Source organism: Haemaphysalis longicornis, unplaced genomic scaffold, assembly GCF_048455015.1.
Source record: "Haemaphysalis longicornis isolate Haplotype H1 unplaced genomic scaffold, Haemaphysalis longicornis Haplotype H1 scaffold_5, whole genome shotgun sequence".
Lineage (NCBI taxonomy): Eukaryota > Metazoa > Arthropoda > Arachnida > Ixodida > Ixodidae > Haemaphysalis > Haemaphysalis longicornis.
Window position 1 is genome coordinate 46,181,189 of NW_027526385.1, and position 21,865 is coordinate 46,203,053.

A 21,865-nucleotide genomic window follows, 5' to 3' on the forward strand; every position below is an offset into this window, starting at 1 on the left:
ACACTTTAGTCCCTTCGTGGGCACTAGAGTCTCTCAGCTAAACCTGTGTCCTTCATAAAACGCAGAAGGGCTTTTGTTGCCTTCTGCGAAGTCGATTGTAGGGGTCTTTGTCCTAGAATAGTCTCTAGCTTGAACTGTTGATTGTCCAATCTTCTGAGCTCGGCTGCCAAAACGCGTCTTTCCGATGAATACTCGGGGCAACAACAAAGCACATGGTCGATTGTCTCTTCAACCTCGCAGGCGTCGCAGTGAGCACTACTGGTCATCCCGATGAGGAAGGAGTAGGCTTTCGTGAAGGCTACTCCCAACCACAGCCTACAAAGTAAAGTAGACTGTGATCGAGTCAGCCCACAAGGAAGGCGACGCTGGAGTAGAGGGTCCTGGTTGTGGAGGCGCGGGTGCACAAAGTCCGGTGTATTCCATTGAGTGATGGAGGTCCTCCGCGCGAACTGACGAAGCAGCCTAGCGGCATCAGTCCTTGCAAGCGGAAGCAAGATGGTCCTTTCACTGTCATGGCCTGTCCGGGCGGCTGCATCAGCCGAGACATTGCCGGTGATTCCACAGTGACTTGGCAGCCACTGAAATACAATATTATGGCCCTTTATGACAGCCTGGTGAGATAATTCCCGAATTTCTGTCACTAGTTGGTGCAAAGGACCGTAGCGCAGGGCTGCTCGGAAGCTTTGGAGGGCGCCTTTGGAGTCGGTGAAAATGGACCATTTTTGGGGAGAAGCTTCCATGATGTATTGAAGAGCTTCACGGATGGCTGCAAGTTCAGTAGCCGTCGAGCTCGTCACATGGGCGACACGGAATCGAATCTTGGTTGATTCTGATGGTATAACCACCGCACCTGCCGAACTCGAGGACGTCACAGAACCGTCTGTGTATACATGCTTCCGGTCATTGTGTTGTTCGTACAGCAACTGCATAGAAAACTGTCTGAGAGCCAGTGGTGGTAAGTCGGCCTTTTTTCCAATGCCCGGAACATGCAGACGAATGTCCGGTGTTTCCAGGCACCACAACGGGGAGGACGGTGTGACCGCAGGCGTGTAGTCTGACGGTACCTCAGCCCTGTGCGCTGCGACAATGGCTGCAAAGGAAGAGCGTGGTCGACTCTGAGGAAGCTGCGCAAGGTGGTGACTTGGTAGCCTCGTGAGGAGCCTGATGTGTAGGCGTAGCGTCTCAGTGGTCACATAAGTTGCTGTAGGATAGTCTTGGGCAATGTATAATGTGCCCACTGTTGAAGCACATCGCGGCAAACCAAGACACGTGCGGAGAGCCTGCGCTTGGATGCTTTGGATCACCCGAAGGTTAGAGGAGCATGTACCGGATATCGCTGGCAAGCTGTAGCGCAAAACTCCCAAGAAGAGTGCCTGGTACAGTTGCAGCATTCCTCTGACCGATGTGCCCCACGTCTTTCCAGCGAGAAATTTGAAAACGTGGGCGATGGCGGTGAGTTTCTTCTTTAAGAAAGACACATGTGCGCTCCATGACAGGTCCCTGTCGATGATCACGCCAAGAAATTTGTGATTTCTGGAGTAAGGTATCGACTTTCCATTGATGGTTATGGGATATCGGGACATGGGTTTGCGGGTAAACGCAACGACCGCGCACTTTTCACTAGAAATACTGAGTCCTTGCTTTCGGAGGTATGCCCTCGTCACATTGGCCGCTTTTTGAAGCCGTGCTCGCAGCTGAGGTCGATTAACAGCCGAAGCCCAGAGGCGGGTTTTATAAAAAAGAAACCCTCTTGCAAGATGCGCAGCGCATGCGCAAAGGGCGATAAGGGTCCGGAGGGGAGAGGGGTATGCAGAGTGCAGAATTGGGCGGGTTGGTAGTTAATACACGCAGCGCGGCGAAAACACAGACATGTGCCGTCCCTTTCTTGCTGCGCTGTAGCTGTCAGGACAGGGACGGACACATGCTGTGTTCAACCTTAGGTCGTACGTTGCGGTTATTAATTTTGTTTTCTTCGTTTCGTTGGTGTTGGGGGAGTACCAACTCTTTACGTCGGGCACTACGTTGTCATAGACGGCGCATAAGATTCCCCTGGCCAGAAGAGATGCATGATCGGCACTGTCCTTTTTCCTAACCTTCGCTGTTTGGCCTAACAGCGATGTACGAGTCAAAAGCTACCCCCGATCAGGACTGCTCTCTGAGGACAATGTCCTTCGTGGCGGCATCGATCACGTCGAAGCGAAGCCGCATGCGCCGTTCAATGTCATTTGTTGTGCACCGGCGCGGTGGGGGGTGGGGATTATTATTGTTCCGAACCTGGCGAACACAATACGCCTTTCTCTCCCCTACTGCTTTCGATGCGGGGCCCGTGTGTGCATCGAACGTTGCGCTTCTGGCCTCTATAGTTGCGCAATCTAATGCCGGTGAGCGCGCGCCCAACACACACAGCCGGAAAAGAATAGTTTGCGACTGGCCTGCCATCTGCTGCTGATCTTTCGAGGCGCCGCACGCAGTAGTAGTGGCCGTGGACGCCAGACGGCGGCACTGTCCAGTTCGGAAACCGAAAATGGCGCTCGTGCGATAACTCCTTGTCGTCTGACATGTGTAGCGTGAATAGAGCGTGAACTCACGTGCGGCTCGTGCGCGTCTGCTTTCGCTAGGCGCGGCAGCACTTTTGGGCTGCGATTCTAACGTTTTCTTTGTATGAGAAGTTAACAATGTGGACAAACAAGCTCTACAGCCAGCCACATGACTAACCGTGAGCACGGTTACCCTTCGCGATTGTGTTTATGTCTGCTACTTCCGCTTTCGGTCCGAATTTTGTCAGCAATGAGCACGCATTTGCGCGTGGCAGGGGTTAACCACAAGCACCCTGCCTAGGAATTTATACAACACCCCCCCAAACATCCCACCGACACCCCCCCAAAATCGAAATTCTGCATAAACCCCTGTTAGGGAGTTGTGTATAAATCCCTGGCGCGTGGAACAAACTTTTCGGCGTTTATTCGGATTGATTTATTGCTGGAAACTCGTTTTCTTCGTTGTGGTTGTTTAATGAGTGTTGCGTCTTGGCGGCAAACACGATGTGGGTTTACCGTGTGGTGCGGTTAATATATTTGTACCATACACTGAACTCCCGTTATGACGAACGATCTCAAAGGGATCGTGCAAATTTGTTCGCATTATGGCAAAATCAACTTTTAAACGCGCACTTTCTGCATTCTGCATGTCAGAAGAGAGCAAAAAGTGTTCGTCTTAAACGTTAAATTCGTGGTAACCGAAAGTAGGCACGCTGTAGCTCGCGCTGTAACAACTCCCGTTATGACGAAATCGAAGGGACCGTAAAACTTACTCCTTATTACCAGAGATTCGCCATAAGCGGAAGTTTTTGTACTGTGCATGTCACGAGATGGTAGATGTGTTAACCATATGAAATTCGTCGTAATCGTCTTACGATCTTAAACAAAGTGGTGACTTGTTTTCCCACTCAATTTAATCCATTCACCATCTAATTTAAACCAGGCGCCAGCCAATTTAGTCGAAGTGCCATCTAAATTAATACAAAGGCCGTCTAATTCAAGGTTCCAGCGAATTTAATCCAAGTGCCAACCAATTTAATCGGGGCGCTAACTAAATTAATCCAGCTGTGAGAAGGTTGTTCAGGGGTGTGCGAACTTAGGCGCAGCTTTGCGGGCTTTGTTGCGCGTGGTGTGGTGAAAATGCAGTTTCTTGAGCCATTATGTGCAAAATATCTTATGCGCACAGCTTAATGGACATTATTAACACTAGCAGACCAAGATAGCGGTCTTTTTTGATCCGCTGGTGCCGCGTGCTGTGAGCTGATCGTCTGCGAGAGCGCCGTCGATAACTCACAACAGAAGCATCGTCTGCTCCTCGCGTACATGCCTTCTGAAGCTCCCTAATTTAATAAAAGCACATCACTTAAATACCCTTTTTATTATAATTTTCAATCAATGAATGCTTCTGCGTGTTAAGATATAACTTTCAAAATATAATATCCTCTGCTCGAGTCAGAAATATCGCCTGCTCGCTTCAGAAGTATCGTCTACTCGCGTAACAATACGCTAACAAGTCGCAGACGATCAGCACACGCCACCTACGGATCAAACAAGACCGCTCTCCTGGTCTGCGCGTGTTGATAATTTATGTTCACTGAGCTGTGCGCATAAGATATTTTGCACGTGGTGGATCAAGAAACACCACGTTTTCATCACACCACGCTCAAAAGCCGCGCCTGATCTCGCACAAAACACTCCTGAACAACCTTCTGATAGCTGGATTAATTTGGTTGGCGCCCGGATTAAATTGGTTAGCACCTGGATTAAATTAGATGGCACTTGGATTAAATTGGCTGGCGCCTGGATTAAATTGTATGGCGATTGAATTAAATTGAGCGGGAAAACCTGTACTTTGCTCGTCCTAGTTCTGACCAGAGCGCTGTCTTTTTCTCTCATTGGTTGCAGGCTCCGGGGCCTCGTCGTCGTCGGGCGGGGGGGCGTCGTCGTCGGTGCGGAGCAGCAGCGTCGCTGGGAGTTTCCGGCGGGGTGCTGATGCCCTCGCAGGCGCTGGAGCGGCCATGGAGGGCCAAGCCCCGAGCCCCCTGGAGGCGCGCTTCGCCCCGGGGCCCGCCTGCCCGCTGCAGCAGCACTACGCGCGACTGCTCCTGCAGCAGCAGCAGCACGGAGGAACGCCGCCGCCGGCCGTGTCGGCGGCCGGATCTTCGCCGCACGCGGTTGCCGCGGCCGCGGCAGCCGCTGCCGGAGGCGCCACCGCGGCGCGTAAGTGTGAACGCCCGGCGCGCCCGTCCTCCCCGCGGAGTAATTAGGACTAGGCACGAGGGGAAACTTCGCTTCGTGGTACGGCTAGTTAGCGTCACAAGCACCTGGCTCTAGTTAAAAAAGACAAAAGAGAAAACACACTCTTGGTACATTAACACGATCCCGATAATGATGACGCAAATTTTACCGCAAAAGTCAAACAAATACTGCATCCTTGATAAACTCGCACCGGGGTTGCCCACAAAACCGGCACAGTGCCCCACGATGGTGCGTTCCAGCCTGGAGCGTTGATCGAGGACAAACTGAGTGGTGCTACCCTAACGCCGTCGTTTGGGCTATGAGAGCAATTAATGAAAGTGTTGACAAGTTCCAACAAAGCAGCACAGTATGGCAGAGTGCTGCTACAAACGGATATTTTTTGACAGTCACCACGCAGATTATATCCCCCACACGTAGCGACAACGTACTCCTACTAAACAGCCACCTACAAGCTACTTCTTGTCTTCTGAGAGCTGCAAAAACGCGAGCTCCTGCAGTCACAGCCTGTACCTCAGCTGTGGCAAAATATGTAGGCCCTTCACGGTCTGGGCACTGCAGTGACTGTGCGTGATACCTCATTCGAACAAAACGAATGAAAGGCTCCAATATTTCCTCCTACTGACTAGCCCGGCAGCCTTCTTTGCGTAACCTCGAAATTCTCACATGGCACATAATGTTCGTCTGCTCATGTGCAATCTCTGGCCGTTATTAGCACCCGTTCTGAGCCCGTAGCATCGCTGTCTAATAAATTCGCAAGCAACCCATTCCTGTCGGAAACAATAACGTACAGCCATTTCCGCATTCAGGCGAGTGCGTCGACGCGCCATCACTGCAGCAGTTTTTGAGGAAGCCGCTTCCTAGGCCTTGTTCTCATTGCATCTCAGGATTGAATCCCAGCGCTTCGTCGACTCTCTGGGGGCTCGACGGGGCAACCAAAAATTGCCCTGTGACAACGTGCCCTGGTTTATTGAGGACAGATGGGTTGCACCGGTGTGGTTTATCGTTGATGAAAAGGCACACTAGTGTGCCCCAGTGCACACCGGTGCGGTTAGCTATGGAGCAGTGGTGACTCACCAGCCACTTCCGGCAATTTCTCGATGATGTCACAGAAGATTGTACGATTGGGGGTCACCAACCTAAATTACTACCTAGATACCTAACAGGGTGACTGTAGGGGCCTCTAGTTTCGTTTGATTGTATCACTTCAGTGTGAATGTGTGGTTAATGCAGCGATAACTATGTCTTTAGTGCTGGCCCATTGTATACATCACTGAAGCACAAAGTTTGAAAGCTTTTCGATATTTCTTGCACTTTTTTGGTCAGAAAAGCGTCTGTTCCAGCTGGAATCATGAGCTACCAGGGGCTACCGTATTTTCCGGTGTATAACTCATGTTTTTATTTTTCTGAAATTTTTGTTGGTGCGTCTTATCCACCAGTGCGACTTATGTATGGAATAAATTTGGTACGCGGCGGCTGCACGTGGTCCGCGCTCGAAAAGGTGCCTGTGTGCTGCGTGATGTCAGCGCACGTTAAGAGGCACAGCTATACAGTCTAAATGAATGAATTATCTGTTAGCAAGTCGGAGGAAGAAGGCTTCGATGGTTTCGCCTAAACGCCGTCTGTAAGTACATGCCATCTGTGTGTATCAATAAACCATTTTTGAGAAGTTAGTTCTGTCTAGACTTTGGACGGTAGATGCACGTATCTAGCATTGCTTACCAGGGGATGCGATCATAGGCGGTGGCCGCCACAACTACATACTTTCGCCACGCTTCCTAACGAACTGATCGTCTATGAGTTTACCTGATTAACAAGCACGTTTTGTACACCAGTGGGTCTTATACACCGGTGCGACTTATATGCTTTTCTTTTTCCCCGGAAAAACTGCTGTTTTGAGGGTGGTGCGACTTATAGACCGGAAAATACGGTAGTTGCTTGCGGTTTGTCTCCATGGCCCCTTTAATGGCCGGGGGGTGCCTCATCATTCGCATACTTCTCTTCTGGTCAGTCACGGAATGTCATTTTCTTGATCATAGCTTGCCTACAGTTTGGCTGTGAAACTCTGCTGTACGGGGAGAACGAGTCTTTGAGAATGGCCGGAGCACTAATATGTGATGCCTTCTGTCTGCCCTTGCAGTGTTCCCTTACCTGAGCGCCCTCAGCAGTGGCGGGGGAGCGGTGGGCGGCTCGGGCGGAAGCCCCCTGGGCCACCTGGGCAACTTCCGGGCCCCACACACATCGCCCAACATGGCAGCCATGCGCCAGTTCTGGCCCCCAACTCCGCCACCTGACAGTGAGTGCCGCTGTTTCGTTACCGCCTCGTGTCATAGCCACGCTTTCTTTGCCGCGCTGTGACATTTCCATTGCTGTGACAAAGTTTACCGTGAGAACGGATCAAACAGGCGAAAACGTGCAATGTGACTCTGTGGAATCCTGGTGCTAACATCAAACGTGCCCTCTGGAGGCATTGATTCGTCGCTCTGAATAAATTGCGTGCAACTCTTTTTGCAGGCTACGGCCGGTACGGGGGAAGCTACTACTCTCTCTTCCCCCCATTGGGCTCCCCTCCGGACCCCTTTGGGCCGCCTGGAAGCTTGTTTCCCAGGCTTGCACACGGCGCCTCTCCCTACCCTTCCATCTTGGACGCACACCGAGGTAAGGGAAAGACGGCTACCTGCCTCGGATTTAAACTCGTGCCGGGGATGGTGTACACCGCCGTCACATGGGGCACCAGTAAAATGTGATTTCAGTTAAAGAAGCTCTCACCTTGGCTGGTTGAAAAAATTATCCTGGATGCTAAAAACCTCGTCACAGTAGCTTTCACACTTTGGGCATTGACAATGCAACGCACCCCAGCTTTGCTTCGAAGTTATGTTTACAGCTGTGTTGCGGGACATTAGTCTTCTCGTGGGCAGAGTAAACATTTTTGTTGCAGACAGTGCTCCTGCGACTTTGTTTCTCAAAAACAGATATGGGAAGGAAATGCTCACCAAAGTCTAGTTTTTTTACGGTGCCAGTAATCTCGCGTATATTCATGCACACAGGTAGTCTAATGTGTGTCACCACAATTTCGCTTGCCGATGTTGCCTCATCGGCTCTTAGTGATGGATGTTGTTGCAGTAGTTATAACGCTCAGATGATATGACTCGTGTTGAAAATTTTACAAATGTCAATCATGGTTGATCTAATTGCACTTTGGTGGCGTTGTAATCTGGTCATATTGGCTCATTTTAACTGAGCTACATTGCTGAATTCCCACATTGATTCTCAGCTCACGTTGACCAGGTGCTTGTATGTGTTCCTGTTAAGTACGGCACGTACTGTATCCTGTTACAAACTTTTTTCTTCTCGTGTTATTTTTTTTTTTCCCGACAGTACTCCTAACTGTTTGCAGCTTTGTATAAAAGCAGTTATCAGAACAATTTCTCCGCTTCCGAGCATCTGCATTGCGTGCCGAGGTGATGCTTCATGGGACTTCTCAAACGAACAGCACATTTTATGTCGTTAGTCAGTAGTTAAAAAAAAAATATTGGTCGCTACAACCCATAAACTTTCATAGCCGATAGGGTGCAGTTTGCGCAGTTCGTATCACCCTTTTTTGACACTGGCGTGCATCGTTGCAGATGGGGGCTTCCTCTCCCCGAGCCTGGGTTCCCCACTGGCGCACTACGCCTCAGCGCTGTCGCCCCTGGCCAGCTCGTCGCTGCTCTCGCCGCCCACGTCGGCGTCGACCGGCACCGACCTCAGCAGCCACAGCGGCAAGACCGTCGACGAACCGCTGCTGACAACGGCGCGGACTCACACCGACAGTCTCCTAACCACTGTCACCTCGCTCAGCTCGTCAGCGCAGAGGTGGGACGCTTGTTTTAACATCGAAGCTGTTTAGCAAATCGTAATTTTTCTTGGGGACATTGGCCAAGCTTGACAAAAAAAAAATAAAAAACTCTCCGGCGTCCGCCGTAATTGTGGTGACACTTGCTCGGAATAAGGAAGACTCCAGCGTTAGTTGTAGTTGTGGCAACGCTTGTTTGGAACGAGAAAGACACATCTTAGCGGACGCCCTTCGAAGGTGATGTCCAATAATCAGCACTTATGAAAAAAAAAAAAAAAAACTGAAGGAAGCTCACACTTATAGCAGCGATGATGGAGTAAATGTCGTTGCCGCAGCAAAGAAGGAGCAAAATTGGGGGAGCTAAGTTGTCGCGATGGTCGTGAAAGTTGCCTACAGCTTCGCTACCTTCAAGTGTGCCGCGTTAGTGTGAGCATCCTGCATTTCTTTTTCTTGCACGGGTTTTGCAATAAGTACAAGTGAAAAGCTGTGCAAGTGTACTACTGAGAATGCACAGCTAGTCAATGAGAAGCTTACATTGCTTCAAATTTTTAAGCCCCTGTATTCGTGAAGGTGTGTTGTGTGCAATAAAGCTGTTTGTTTGTTTCAGTGGAATCAGTAAATATCAGCAAAAATGGCATAACATTCATGCCCTATCCTAAGTAAAAAAGTGGGCATGTGCTGAAAATCTCTATGCTTTTCGAATTTAGTTAAAAGCCCAAAATAAATAATGAACAGCTTTGTTGCTCACCATGTTTTAATGAATATAGCGGCTTCAAAATTGAGAAATTTAGGCTTTATTAGTTCTTTCATTATGGGATGAAGTAATTGCTAGGATGCATTCATAACCTGGAAATTATAATACAAGATAGCTACAATCTCATTTCTGCTTTGACTTTGTCATAGTCATCTGTACTTGTGCACCAACTTTGGTTGCATTTGGTGCATAAATTAGATGAGTGTTTTATTGGCCATGTCCCCCTTGTCTGTACACCGCTATCTGCCATTGTGGCGATGTTTTTAAAAGCAGCTCATTTTGTCGTGCAGCGGGCGGTCATCAAGCAAGCCTCCAAACGCGCACACGCCGCGCGACCGCAGCTCGGAGAAGTCGCGGTCGAAAAAGTCGCTGTCCCAAAAAAGCGTGAACAAAAGTGGCCCAACGGACTTGTCCATGAGTGCGTCAGTGTCGGTGGCGTCGAGCGTCCACCCGAAGCCGCAGACTGTGGAAAAGTGCTCGCACTGCACTTGCGCGCCCGAGAACTGTGGCAGCGCGAATGCCGGTGCACAGTGGTCGCGGGACTGCCTGTCGACCGGTGGTGGTGGTGTCACGACCGGAGTGACGATGGTGACCAGCTCCGGCCCGACAGACCGTTCGGTGTCCTCTGTCGGGACCTCTTTATGTTGCATTCCGCCCGATCAGGTGACCTCGACGGGTGAGTCGGTGGATTTGTGTTTTTCCCTCCTAAATCTGTGAAGTTTTGGAGTAATTTTGGAGTAAGGGTGCATGGGTAGGTTTGGAGTAATTTTGGAGTAATGGTGCAGGGGTAAATTTGGAGTAAGTTCGGAGTAATGGTGCATGAGCCGTTTTAGTGTTCCTGGGTTTGCAGGCTTGAGTCTCTAAATGGGAAATATTTTTGCGTGGCTGTGGAATTGTGTTTTTACAAAATTCTTGGTTGAAGGTAGATGGGAACATTTTTTTTTTTGCCTTCAAAAAGGGCATTACAGTTGTGGAGGCAGTGTGACTTTTTTCGGTCCTGTAACACTGAGCAACGGTATGAAAATGTTACATTTTGAAGTTTGGATATTTTAAACTCTGTTTAGCTACAGCTTTTTAAAGCCAAATTTCCTAATGCTGTCTTTTTTTCATGCATATGACTTGCAGTTCCGTCGCCTTCAGCGCATCCACCGCCCCTGCTTTCGCCGTCGGGACCTCCCATCGTCAGCTCATCAACCCCCGACGTCAGCGTTGCCCCTCCGACGCCCGAGGTGACCGCCGAAGACTCGCCGTCCCCCCAAAGCCCTCCGTCACAATCTCCCCACCAAGCTTCCCCCCGCCAAGCGTCTCCTTGCCAAACCCCTCATCACGATTCCTCCTCGCCACCCTCCGAAGTAATACCAGAATCGACCTCGACGCCAAGCCCAGAGAAGGACGCCACCAGCCCTCCGACCCATGGGGACTGTAGTTCGACGACTGGCGAAAGCCGTAGCATTGTCGCAGTTGCGCCCGTGACCACCGTCAACACCGTCACACCCATCAGCTCCGTAGCCCCTGTCGTTAACGCCGTCGCGCCTGTGAATACTGTCGCTCCAGTGAAAACCGTTTCCCCCGTCAGCCCCGTCACGTCCATCAGTACCGTCACGCCTGTCAATACTGTCACGCCCGTCAGCACCGTCACACCCGTCAGCAGGACCGTCGTCACCCCTGTGAATAGTGTCACACCCATCAGCTCGGCCGCGAGCACCGGATTTCCTGTGCCGGCGAGCTTCGTCACGCCGACAAACACCGTCGCGCCGGGGCTCGGTGCCGCAACGAATGCCGTCACGGCCATGACGCCCCCGAACCCCGTGGCGGCCGTCGTTCCGCGGTTCCCCTCGCCCAAGGAGGAGAAGGAAGAGGTGCGACCGGAGTGCCGGTTTGCCGGCGCGGTCATGAAGCGGGAGCCCCTGGACCTGGACGGGCGGAGCACGGCCACGCTGGTTCCCCTGGGCAAGAGTGCGGTGATGCTGTCGGTGCAGCAGACGAAGGTGGTCTCGCAGACTAGGCTCCGCGGAGGCGGCAAGAACAGCGGTCTTGCCGTCGGTGTGGCCAAGGCCTCGGCCAAGACCACGTCGGTCTTCTCCACACCCTTGCGTTGCGGCACGGGCTCGCCCAAGGTGCAAGAGGTCGCTCCGGTCAACCTCAAGGTACGCTCTTCCCGGAAGGTTTTGTCTAGCCCTAGCCAAGAGTGCTTGACACATTTCGTAGCTTGTTATCGGTTGAGAGAACCCTGGAACGTCTATTTATTTTTATTATTTATTTATCATTACTGCGAACCATTTAAGGTCCAAGCAGGAAAGATACAGCATGTTCAAAGGTAAAACAAAAGGTACAACAAAAAGTTACAACAAAATTATTACTGGGATCCATCAAAGGTCAGAAAAACACGTCAGTCACCGTCAAATTTTACGCGTTTTCACACAGGGCAGAGTACACGCACTGCAACACAACCCAAAATCAAAGCACCACACTCTTAGGCACACAACATGTTCGTAAATGAAAGAAGTATTGTGAAAGTCAGTTGACAAAGTGCATTTTATGTTGGAGCAGAAAGTAGAGTTGAGTTTCAGGGCAACAAATTCCACTCGGTTATTGATTTCTGGAAAAAAAAAGAGTGTTTGTAAATATTAGTTCTTGCGAAGATTGGCTTGATGCTGCAGCTGTGTTTGTGATGGGAAGGCCCGGAAGAATCTTTTACTATGTAATGATCTGGCTTTATTTCTAGTTTAGAAAAATATATTCGACGGAGTAAGTTAAGTAAGTTGCCTGCTATTGGCTGTTTTGTTGACTTCGAGTTTCACTGAAGTTGTGTTTAGAATAATTTTTGGATGTTTATTGCTCGGAAGCGCATCCTATCCATCTAGAGAGACATGCCTGGCCTGAAGGCAAATGCATGTGCATTTCGCTACTGCTGCTGTTCGGAGCAAGAGTTGGCGAAGAGGGGAGCCCCTGCGACTGCCACGTGTGCCTCCCCGCAGATTTCCAAGTCATGCGAGGCAGTCATCGGGAAGGCGGCCGAGGGTCCCTCCTCCCACTCGGCATGCGTGGCAACGCGACGTCCGCAGGAGGGTGGCGGTGGCGGCAGCAAGATCGTGGTGGAGGAGAAGTGTGACACCACGGTGTCGGTGGTGCCCGCGCTGAGCGTCCTCAACGCCGCCAGCCAGCCCATCCCTGTCGGCATCGCCGTGGCACAGCAGCGCCAGGACCACACCATCACCTGCAGTCAGTCTCCGATTTCCTTCTTCCCACGAACCCCAATTGTGACCGTCTCTTTTGGGCAGGTCAGCACAAATAGCGGTTGAAATCAGCTGCAATGTGCGACAGTATCGAAACTGGGAATTTTTGGACTTTTAGTGCACCGAAAAAAAAAAAAAGAGGCATAGACGTGTGCATTGCATTGATATGAGGAAAATTTGGCGTCAATACCTATTTATAAAAATGTGGAAGAATGTAAGATAGGGTGCTGGGTATAGGTTGTATTCACTGGCGAGGCACGCATGCCGGCAACTATGTGAGTGCGCCGTCACTGGTTCCGTTGGGCTCCCCGGGATGACGGTACTTCTCTGTGCTAAGCACATGATGTGTGTTGGACGTTCCAAACCGTACCCACCAAACACAAAGTAAGGCCTCTACTCCAATGGGAGTGAGATTAATAACATCTCTGTTGACACCCACGTTGAGAATCGGGTTGAAACGGAGCAGACAACGCACACCCGTATTTTCTTTTTTTTTCTTTGGCGTGCGGGCGCAGTGGCACAAGCAGCACTATGTCCGTGGTGCAGCGGCCATGTCCGTGGCTGTTTCCAGTGTTGCCAAGCGAAGAAATTGACAGCTAAACTTTTCAGTGAATACCATCTATTGCGGACGAAATCAGCTGCGATGTGCAACAGTATTGAAACAGCATTTTCAGGCTTTTAGTGTACCAGGAAAAGAGACGTAGACGCGTGCATTGCATTAATATAAAGGAAAAGTTGGCGTCAATACCTCCTTATAAAAATGTCTAAAAATGTAAGATAGGGTGATGGGTATATCCGCATTGAATGCAAGCATGCCCACACGTTTGTTTTCAATCTGCGTCTCGCTCACGTGCAGTGCGGATGACTTTACTGCTGTTCCCATTAAGTAAATGAACATTGTCTCCGCTTCTCATTGCGTTGAATGACACCCATACCCCTGTCACACAGGCACTTTCAATCCAGATTGAAGCGAAGCTGAATTGTAAAATAGCAGTATTGCTATTTTACAAGACGGAGATGGGCGACTGCTATTGTTAATTACATATTTCACACAATTATGGTTCAATCCGTTAATCTGCCGCGACAGAGTGGGTATGTGAGTGGTCTGGTGACAGGGCCTGTTTTGCCACAATTTCGGGCACCGCAAAAGGAAAGAACCCTCCTGTCTCTTCTCTTGTCACGGCAGGCAAGACAAGCCTGTCGGCGAGTGCAGCGGAGCAGAGCCACATCACGGCGGTCAGCTGCTCCACCGTCATTCTGGCTGCCGGAGGCTCCGACAGGGGCCAGCGTCTTTGGTAAGGATGTGTGCTGGGCAACCTTACTACGGGGTCTCTTTCCATTCTTTTTGCTGTGTGTGCCAAGGCTTGGAGGTAGCCAGCTTGAGGTTGTCACAGCTTAGAAGTCTTTCCTAACAAAGTGATAGCATAGATAAAATATATAGAACTGATGTAGATAAGGCACCTAGATGTTAAGTAGATTAGAAAAGAAAGCATAACTCAAGGTTATGCTGCACCGACTAGCCATATTTGTCGTTTGTTTTGAAAAAATAGAAATGAAAAATCGCAGCGGAGTTTCACTTTGGGTTGGAACAGTAGAGGCAGGGGTGAGACAGCTGCGCATATTGCGCACTTTTGATACAAATCTGCTTTCCTGCGCCAGGCTGCTCCAAAAGCTTGAAAATTGCAAAAATTGCGCCAAACTGCTCCAAAACAGTCTGAGAGCCAAGGATTTTAACGCTCCCGCCAGTTTCAGTGGGAAAAATGCTTACTGACGGCATAATTTTCCAGCACCCCCATGGTGATCCTGTTTGTAAAGATAAAAAACCCGCATGAAATTGTCCCCAAGATAGTTTTTTCGAAGTTCACCATGTCGGGTTGCACATGTTATATTCTGTGTATTTTTTAAGTTTTCCCATGGAAAACAATTGTAAATTTCTGTAGAAAAAATACGTATGTGTACTCAGGCAACAAACTACTGGTGAAAATTGATGAAAAGACGGCAATTTTTGGAGCGCCGTATCAGCCGTATCTCCAGAACGGCAATACTGGGCGCCGCCATCTTGATGTGGTGAATATTGGAAAACATGGCCGTCGGGAGAAGCAGTTGCTCGTGGTTCAGGCAGAGTGCTCTTCACCGATTTCTACTGTGGTTTTGGTAATGGGGGTGGCGGGGTTTTCATTTAGTCGTTTGATCTGGTGAGGAAAGTTGCGTGACTCGCAGAACGGGAGTTCATCAAAAACAACGTGGGGCCCGTGATTTCACCGTGTTTCGGCCTCGAGTGAGAGGCGCGGTGCGTGAAGTGAAATTTCGGACTCATTGCGGTGTTATACGCCTCGAGCGCGGCCTGTAGGGGCGCCACTGAAATCCCCCTAGCGGCCCGTTTCGAAAGCAGGCGCGGGAGTCCGCGCCCCGCTCCCCTGTGCCGCCGCTGCTTTTGCGGCACGTTAACGACTGAGATTTACCGTTTGTGGACGTTTGAAATTCATGTTTGTGTGGAGCAGTCACTCTGTTCGCAAATGGGGTGTGTTTACGAGAGTGTAAATGTTTCCGACGCGATCTTAGTGTGGTATTTTCGGTCTGTATAAGCGCCAGGTGTGTGTCACAGGCCAGCGTCGCGGAACCGGCGTATGATGGAGCCGATTGTAGTTACACTGACCTGAATTTACTAGCCGTGTCTCTGTAACCACCGGTTCCTCAGATGTTCATGCTACGGCTATACACTACGATTTAGATCGGTTTTGTGCGCTTACATAGTCAGCGGAGCACTCATACCTGAGCACACCAGTTGCGTTTGCCAATATTATACCTGATATTGATCACCACCATTTACAAGTCAGTCTGTGTTAATTTCGGGAATATTCAACAAAAATACGATGGACTATGCATAGTTATACTCGGGGATCAGCACACGACAGAGTCGTCTTGTCGTGAGGTGCGCGCCCGCAGACCTTCATTTGCTACATATAACCTCTGCGAGCAGCGCGGAGACGGGCTTACAATATAATCCGCGTCCGCGACTAAATGCTTCTTCGAAATATCGTCATATGGCACAGGGAGCCTGCAGAATAAACCAGAAACTGAAATCAGAGGGCCTTATCACATACCACACTCTTCCAACGACACATTTCATCGCTTGTTGAACAGCCTACCCTGTATACTTCCAAAAATGCGTCCGCCGTACGATGATCTCTTAGTTGAAGTAGAAAAACAAAAGGAAAGTGAACGCGAGATTTATGTGTGGGATTACTAAAACGTTCATTGCCTGATTCCGCTCCGCATTTGTACACGGCGTCCCCCTCCCCCCCCCCTCCCCCCTACCGATTTCTCGCGAAATCGTAGTGCATTTCGCGTATAGTTGGTCTAGTGAAACCTACCTGGCTTAAGTTTAGACGAACGTCTTTAGCATGCCAGAAGCTGCACTGTTTTTTTTTTTCATTTCCGTTAGAGCTATTATGTTTCTAAATTCCGCATTGGCACAGCATTTATTTTTCTGTGGTTTCATTTCCTTGGTTCTTGCTATATGGCGTGTGTGGGCACATATTTAACGACGCACAGGCTTGGAATATACTTTACATTTTCGCATGGTTTATATTCCTATAAAAGGCATAAGTTATTGTCCGGGATTGGGTAATCACATCCCCGAAACATATTTTTCTGCGGCGTATATTTGCGAAACGAAGCCGCATTCATTGTCCACGCTGCAAAATGAAGCCAACCTCTCATTGTGCCAGCATCAGGTCTAAACGAGGCGTCAGTAGAATTCATTTGTGCCTGATTTTTTGGAGGTGACATGGGTGATATGTTGCTGCCGTCGCCGACGCCCGGAAGAGCGGCGACGAAGCGCGCAGAACCGCGTCCCCAGGTAGCTCTTGCAGGCGATCGCGTACTCTACGAAGACGCAGCTGCTTTTTAAGTGACCTAAACGTACTCTTTGCCTTAGTCGTTACCATAACAAGTTTTTTTAGGGCGCGGAAAGGCGAAAAGAAGCGAAATAGAACCAAAACACTGCACGAGCCCCTATCAGTCAAGCAGCGCAAATCCCGTCAACGCCGTGGAGAAGCGGCGGCAGGCGGCGCAGCGATCGCGAAGCTCGAGGCGTATAATAAAACACTAAGTTATTGCTACCCTTGACAGCAAGCTTGCGAGTGGCGGAAATGAGACGATCGACACTGCAGAATTGGCGGCGCAGGCTACATAGCCGCAAAATGTTCAAGCAGTGGCCGATAGCGGGACGGGCTATTACTGCACGCTAGTAATAATTGTTTATCTATCTGAAGTGAAATTTAATGCCAAGAGGGAGGTGGCTAAACATACCAACGTTATTCAAATTGCGATCGTAGTCAATGTGCACCTTGGGGATTCAAATGGGAGGGCTGGTGGGGTGCGAAGATTGTCACCTCGCTTTGCGCAACTTTTGCCATGCCTCTACAATTGTGTGTAAAGCCGAGTCTGGGATAACAAAGATAATAATTTCAGCATTCACATGATAATGAAAATGCCTTACGATTGCTTAGTTTTTCGATTCAATGTTTTCAACGGCACTCCATGCTATCTATGCATAGAGCCTAAGAATTTATAAATGGCTTGTAAAAAGGTAGCGCAGTTCGTGCCTTGTGGTACTGTAGTAGAAAATACTTAATTGAAAGGCTGTTTCGGTGTTATGTACGTTCAAAACCCCATTAAAAAGTGCACCACCCCCCCTTCCCCCACCCTCCAAGTTGCCAAAAATTTGATTTTAAGGCTCCTAAGGTTACGTAATAAATGTCGTCATTCTGCTCCAAATCAAGGTTCTTCTGCTCCAAAATCAAGATTTCGCTGCTCCAAAAACTGCTCCCATATCTGAATCAGCTGTCTCACCCCTGTAGAGGTTATAATTAGATTTGCTTTATTTGCTCTGCGTTGATTGAGTTCTCCTAATGCATTATGGGGAAGGAGCCAGGATCGGAAGGAATGCTGCAATATTAGAAAGAGTTGTCGTGGGATGTGCCTAAGTGTAAAAAGCAGTAAGGATCAAACGGTAGTGCATAAATAAAAGGCAGCTTCATTCGCAAAGAAATTGACTTTGCTTGGATAAAAAAAATGGTCAAATATTCTTACAGGTTTGGCAAGTAGACCCATAGAAAAAAAAAATAATAAAAGGGCCAGCTTTGCACTGGGAAAGCAAAGACTGGGCAAACAGCGATGCTGGCGGCCCAACCTAGCCTTTTCTTGGTTCCACTAAGTTTATGCATGGTTGTGCTTGGAGATTGTGCTGCTAAACCCAAGGATCTGGGTTCGATTCAGTCCGTGGTGGCTGCTTTTATGATGGAGGTGAAAAGCCAAAGCACAGGGCTTCTTTTTGAGTGCATGGTCTCCCGCCGGTGGAGCCCCCGCCCCTCTCTCTCCCCCCCCCCCCTCTCTCTCTCTCTCTCTCTCTCTCTCTCTCCATCGTACCAAGTAAGCCCAAGCTTAAACAGCTCTACTGTTAAAAAAGAATAATAGCAGCAGTCAGTTAAAGAAGGTGCAGCATGGTTTTTTCATTGCACAAGTCTCTGTGCCCCATTTTAAGCTGCCTTGTGTTCCACAGTGTGTCTTATTGAAGTCTGCCACTTCGACGTTGCAATATGAAGTAGAACAAGACGGTAACTGGAGAGGGCTAATGCATGTAAGCCGGTTCTAGCTCATACTGGCTGTCTTCCTACAAAAGTACTGCAGTCCTTCATAGAGCTAAGTGCTGGTCAGGGCGGGATAGCCTATGGGGTGGGTAGCCAGCTGGGATAGAGGCAAGGTAACGCTGTAAATGAAAGCTTGGTAGTAGGCAAAAATAAATGTGTGGGTTGTTGGGGTATTATGAAAATTGCAACATTAGTGGCAGATGTAGTGTTCACTTTTGAGGAGGATTCAGCTGAAGGCTTTCCACATGACTTCACCTCCCACAGTGACTCGAGGCAGGGGCCAGCAGCACACCAGGGCATGGCCGAGACAACAACTGCGTGCCTCCTTACATCTGGTGAGAAGTTTGGATTGTTTGGAATGCTAAGTTTGGCTGAAATTGGTCACTGAATGAAAGTGGGATTGACGGTGTAGTGAAACATGGGGCTGTCTGTTCTAGATGCGAAATTCTAAATTCACTTTTGATTGCCTGCCTCTCGCTCCTATTGCACTTCCCCATTCAGGCCCGGTTCCGGCGCACACGACGTGGGACTCGCACTCGGACGCGCTGGCGCTGCGGCCGGCTGCGGCGGCGGCCCTGCCCTGGCTGACGACAGCGCCCGCGCCCTCGGTCATGACCACGGGCCCCACCATCTGGCTGCCCCAGGAAGCCACACCGCCGCCGCCCCTCGCCTCGCCCGGCGGCTTCCAGCTGGCACGCGACGCGCTCACGGGACAGCTGTACCTGGTGCCCGCAGCGCCGACGAGCTGGACGCTGTCGGGGGCGGCGACGGCGAGCCCCGTGCAGCAGATATTGACGACGCAGCAGCACACGACCTTCCAGCAAATCGTTCCCGACCAGTGGAGGAGCGACCTGAAGCCCACTGCAACGGTGTGTCCTGTCTCTCGCCGGCTTTGGCCTTTTAAAGCAAAGCTTTCTTAGAACCTCTATCCAACAACGGTTATTTCACGACTGTTGTGTCAACAGAAAACTCCCACGAACAAATAAAGGAAGTTACTGGCACTGCCAGGAATCGAACCGGGAACGAATAGAGTAACGGAGCGAGAGCCCGTTGTCTTACCGATTGAGCTACGAGCCCACGCGGAGACGGGGGAGACAGACAGTGCACTCACCGAGCACATCTTTGAATTTACCCCACTGCATTCGCGCTGAATGCCACATGATAGCGTTATGCGACCTCTTGCGCCACTGTGTGCTCCGCCCACGGCACGTGTAGCAGCCATGTGCGCGCCTTGCGCAAGCGCTAGGAGTTAGCAAAAATTAAAGGAAGCTCACACCAATGCATGGCATCTCGCCCCTCCCCCGTCTCTGCCGCCGATCTCGTCGCCTCCGTTGGCAATGGCAGAGACAGAGAAATAGTGAGATTCCGTGCATTGGTGTGAGCTTCCTTTATTTTATAAAAAAATAAGAGTTTCCGCTTATGTGTTTCACCAATACAACTCAACCGGCCACCGTTCATGAATCGTGCATTGATTTAACCTTAGCAAAGATCATCTCAATGAAGTGATAAGAGGTGTGGTTAAGTGCATTTCACTTGTCTCTGCTTCCGCCATTTGTAGAGCCACGTGAGTGAATTTAAGGGACGTCGCATGGGTAATCGTTGTGGGTGTCGTTCACCGCTTTGCTTTCCAACCACATTCACAGGGTGGATTGGTGCGCATTTTTTTCGTGATTGGTAGTTATTCGAGCACTCAAGTCTCCTAGCTTCCGTTCTCGTCTGCAGTCCATAAAGCCAGACTTGTCAGTTGAGGAGGATGCCGTTGGGAAGTGCGAGTGGTGCTGAATTAGCTCTTTGGTGTGCTTGCGGTCACGGTCATTATCAGGATATTTGGTGCTGTTTCTTTCATGCTAGTTGTCACGCTCTGTCGTACTCTGGCTAAATTATGAGCTCCTCACCATTGCAGAGGTCCTGGTCTTTAGAAAAAAACAGTGTAGTTTCGGCAGCCCTGTGACCCCATTTCTTCCCCCGTTGGCGCAACGCTTAGGTCTTTGAGGCAGTGCCCCCGAAGCTCGAGATCCTGGAGGCGGCGAAGGACCTGTCGACGGGTGCGGCCTTTGCGTACTCTGCGATGCCCACCGCGGTGGCGACTCCGCCGGCCCCCTCTGTGGTGTCCTACCTGTACGACCCCTCTGCAGTGGTGCAGCAGCTCACCACACACACGCACCACCACGTGGCTGCCCTGCCCCCTCCACCACCGGCCTCCTCTTCCTCCTCCTCCTCTTCCTCCCCCCTGGTGGGGGGAGGGGGCAAGGTGTCCCAGGCAAGTGCCAGCGTTCGCTTCCTCGCGCGACGAGAACAGGCCAGGCCGGTTCTCCTATCCCGAGCGAGGAGTTCCCGAAAGCCTCGACGGGAGGCGGTGTCAAAGGGTTTACGAGTTCTGTCCACCTGACTTCGCAGTTAGTTAATGCCACATGATGTAGGTCCAGGGTAGCTATGTCCTTCTCAGTCGATTGTGTGCTCCACTGAAATCCAGAAACTTGGGATTTCAGTTAGGAGTTTGCAAATTATGGGGGTATTCGCTAAATATAGCCCACATGTTGCGCGAGACCACCTAGTAGGGCGGCATGATCATACAACACTTTTGCGTGGTCCCTTGAAAGCCATATTTTTGGGGTTCCACTGTATGTTCGGTGAGTGAGGCATCGCTTTAGGATGCACATTTCCTGGTCACAAACACAAGAAATCACAGTGCCTGCAAGCCTAGCGAAACTAGCTGTGTTCTTTCAGATGAGATCCTGGTAAAATAATTTGGCTTTGAAGTGTCAGTGTAGTGAGATCTCAAGCAAGCTTGAGTCCTTTTCAATTAAATCTCCTTTTCCCTTTCATTCGTTTTCTCGCTCGTGCTAATTTTAAAATAGTTATGCTCCTTAGCTCCCTGCCTACGAAGAGCTCATGCTGTCGGAGTCAACTGGCTCTGTCTCGTTTGTTGGAGGTGCGAGATCTCCCGTCCGCCTGTCTCTCTGTGTGTAGGGCACGTCCCCGCTGGTCACCAGCACTCCCCCGTCCCTGATGGCTCCCCAACCGCAGCAGTGCCTGGTCGAACAAGGCGTGCAGGCGTGCGACACCGACAATGCCACCGAAGAGAGCGACGACGACTGCATGCGCCCGGCACCCACGATGCCCAGCATCAAGCCGGGCTGTGCGGTCACATCGGTCACGACAGCGATTCAGGTTCGCCCCTGTGGAAATCCTCAGCTTAAAAAACGGGGACACTGGTCTTGAGTACGGAAGATTTGCCAAAAAATCAATTTTCTGTATTAATTTTATTTGCGGTCTACAGGTCCCAAAGAATGTGTCTGCAAAATATCATAGCTGTATTCTAAGTGTTCACAAAGCTGTCGCCCTTTGAAGTCGCCTAAATGACAATTTTTGCTATGTTTCCAAACTTCATACCTCGTTTTCTCAGAACCAATTTTTTCCCCACAAGGTCGGCTGTCGGGTACAATATCTTGGGATGTACTGGTTCGATTTGTATCATTTTTGCTGCATTCAAAAGCTTATGAACTGAATAATTCAGTGCAATAAAACCACATCAGTATAGAATTTCTGTTTTGCTGGCACAAGATTTTATGCAGTTGGTTTTACAAAAACAT

General features: G+C 50.0%; 1 protein-coding gene across 1 annotated transcript in view; it reads left to right on the plus strand.

Moving 5' to 3' along the window:
* Wge (BAH domain and coiled-coil containing protein winged eye) overlaps nucleotides 1-21,865 on the plus strand; it is a 195,116-nt gene that overhangs the window by 143,179 nt on the left and 30,072 nt on the right. The window contains 12 exon segments of the mRNA XM_077670330.1: nucleotides 4,443-4,757; nucleotides 6,934-7,089; nucleotides 7,308-7,451; nucleotides 8,420-8,648; nucleotides 9,673-10,058; nucleotides 10,508-11,529; nucleotides 12,361-12,604; nucleotides 13,805-13,913; nucleotides 18,537-18,607; nucleotides 18,774-19,141; nucleotides 20,257-20,532; nucleotides 21,243-21,443. Of these exon segments, the coding sequence (XP_077526456.1) occupies nucleotides 4,556-4,757; nucleotides 6,934-7,089; nucleotides 7,308-7,451; nucleotides 8,420-8,648; nucleotides 9,673-10,058; nucleotides 10,508-11,529; nucleotides 12,361-12,604; nucleotides 13,805-13,913; nucleotides 18,537-18,607; nucleotides 18,774-19,141; nucleotides 20,257-20,532; nucleotides 21,243-21,443 (3,408 nt within the window). The 5' untranslated portion in view covers nucleotides 4,443-4,555.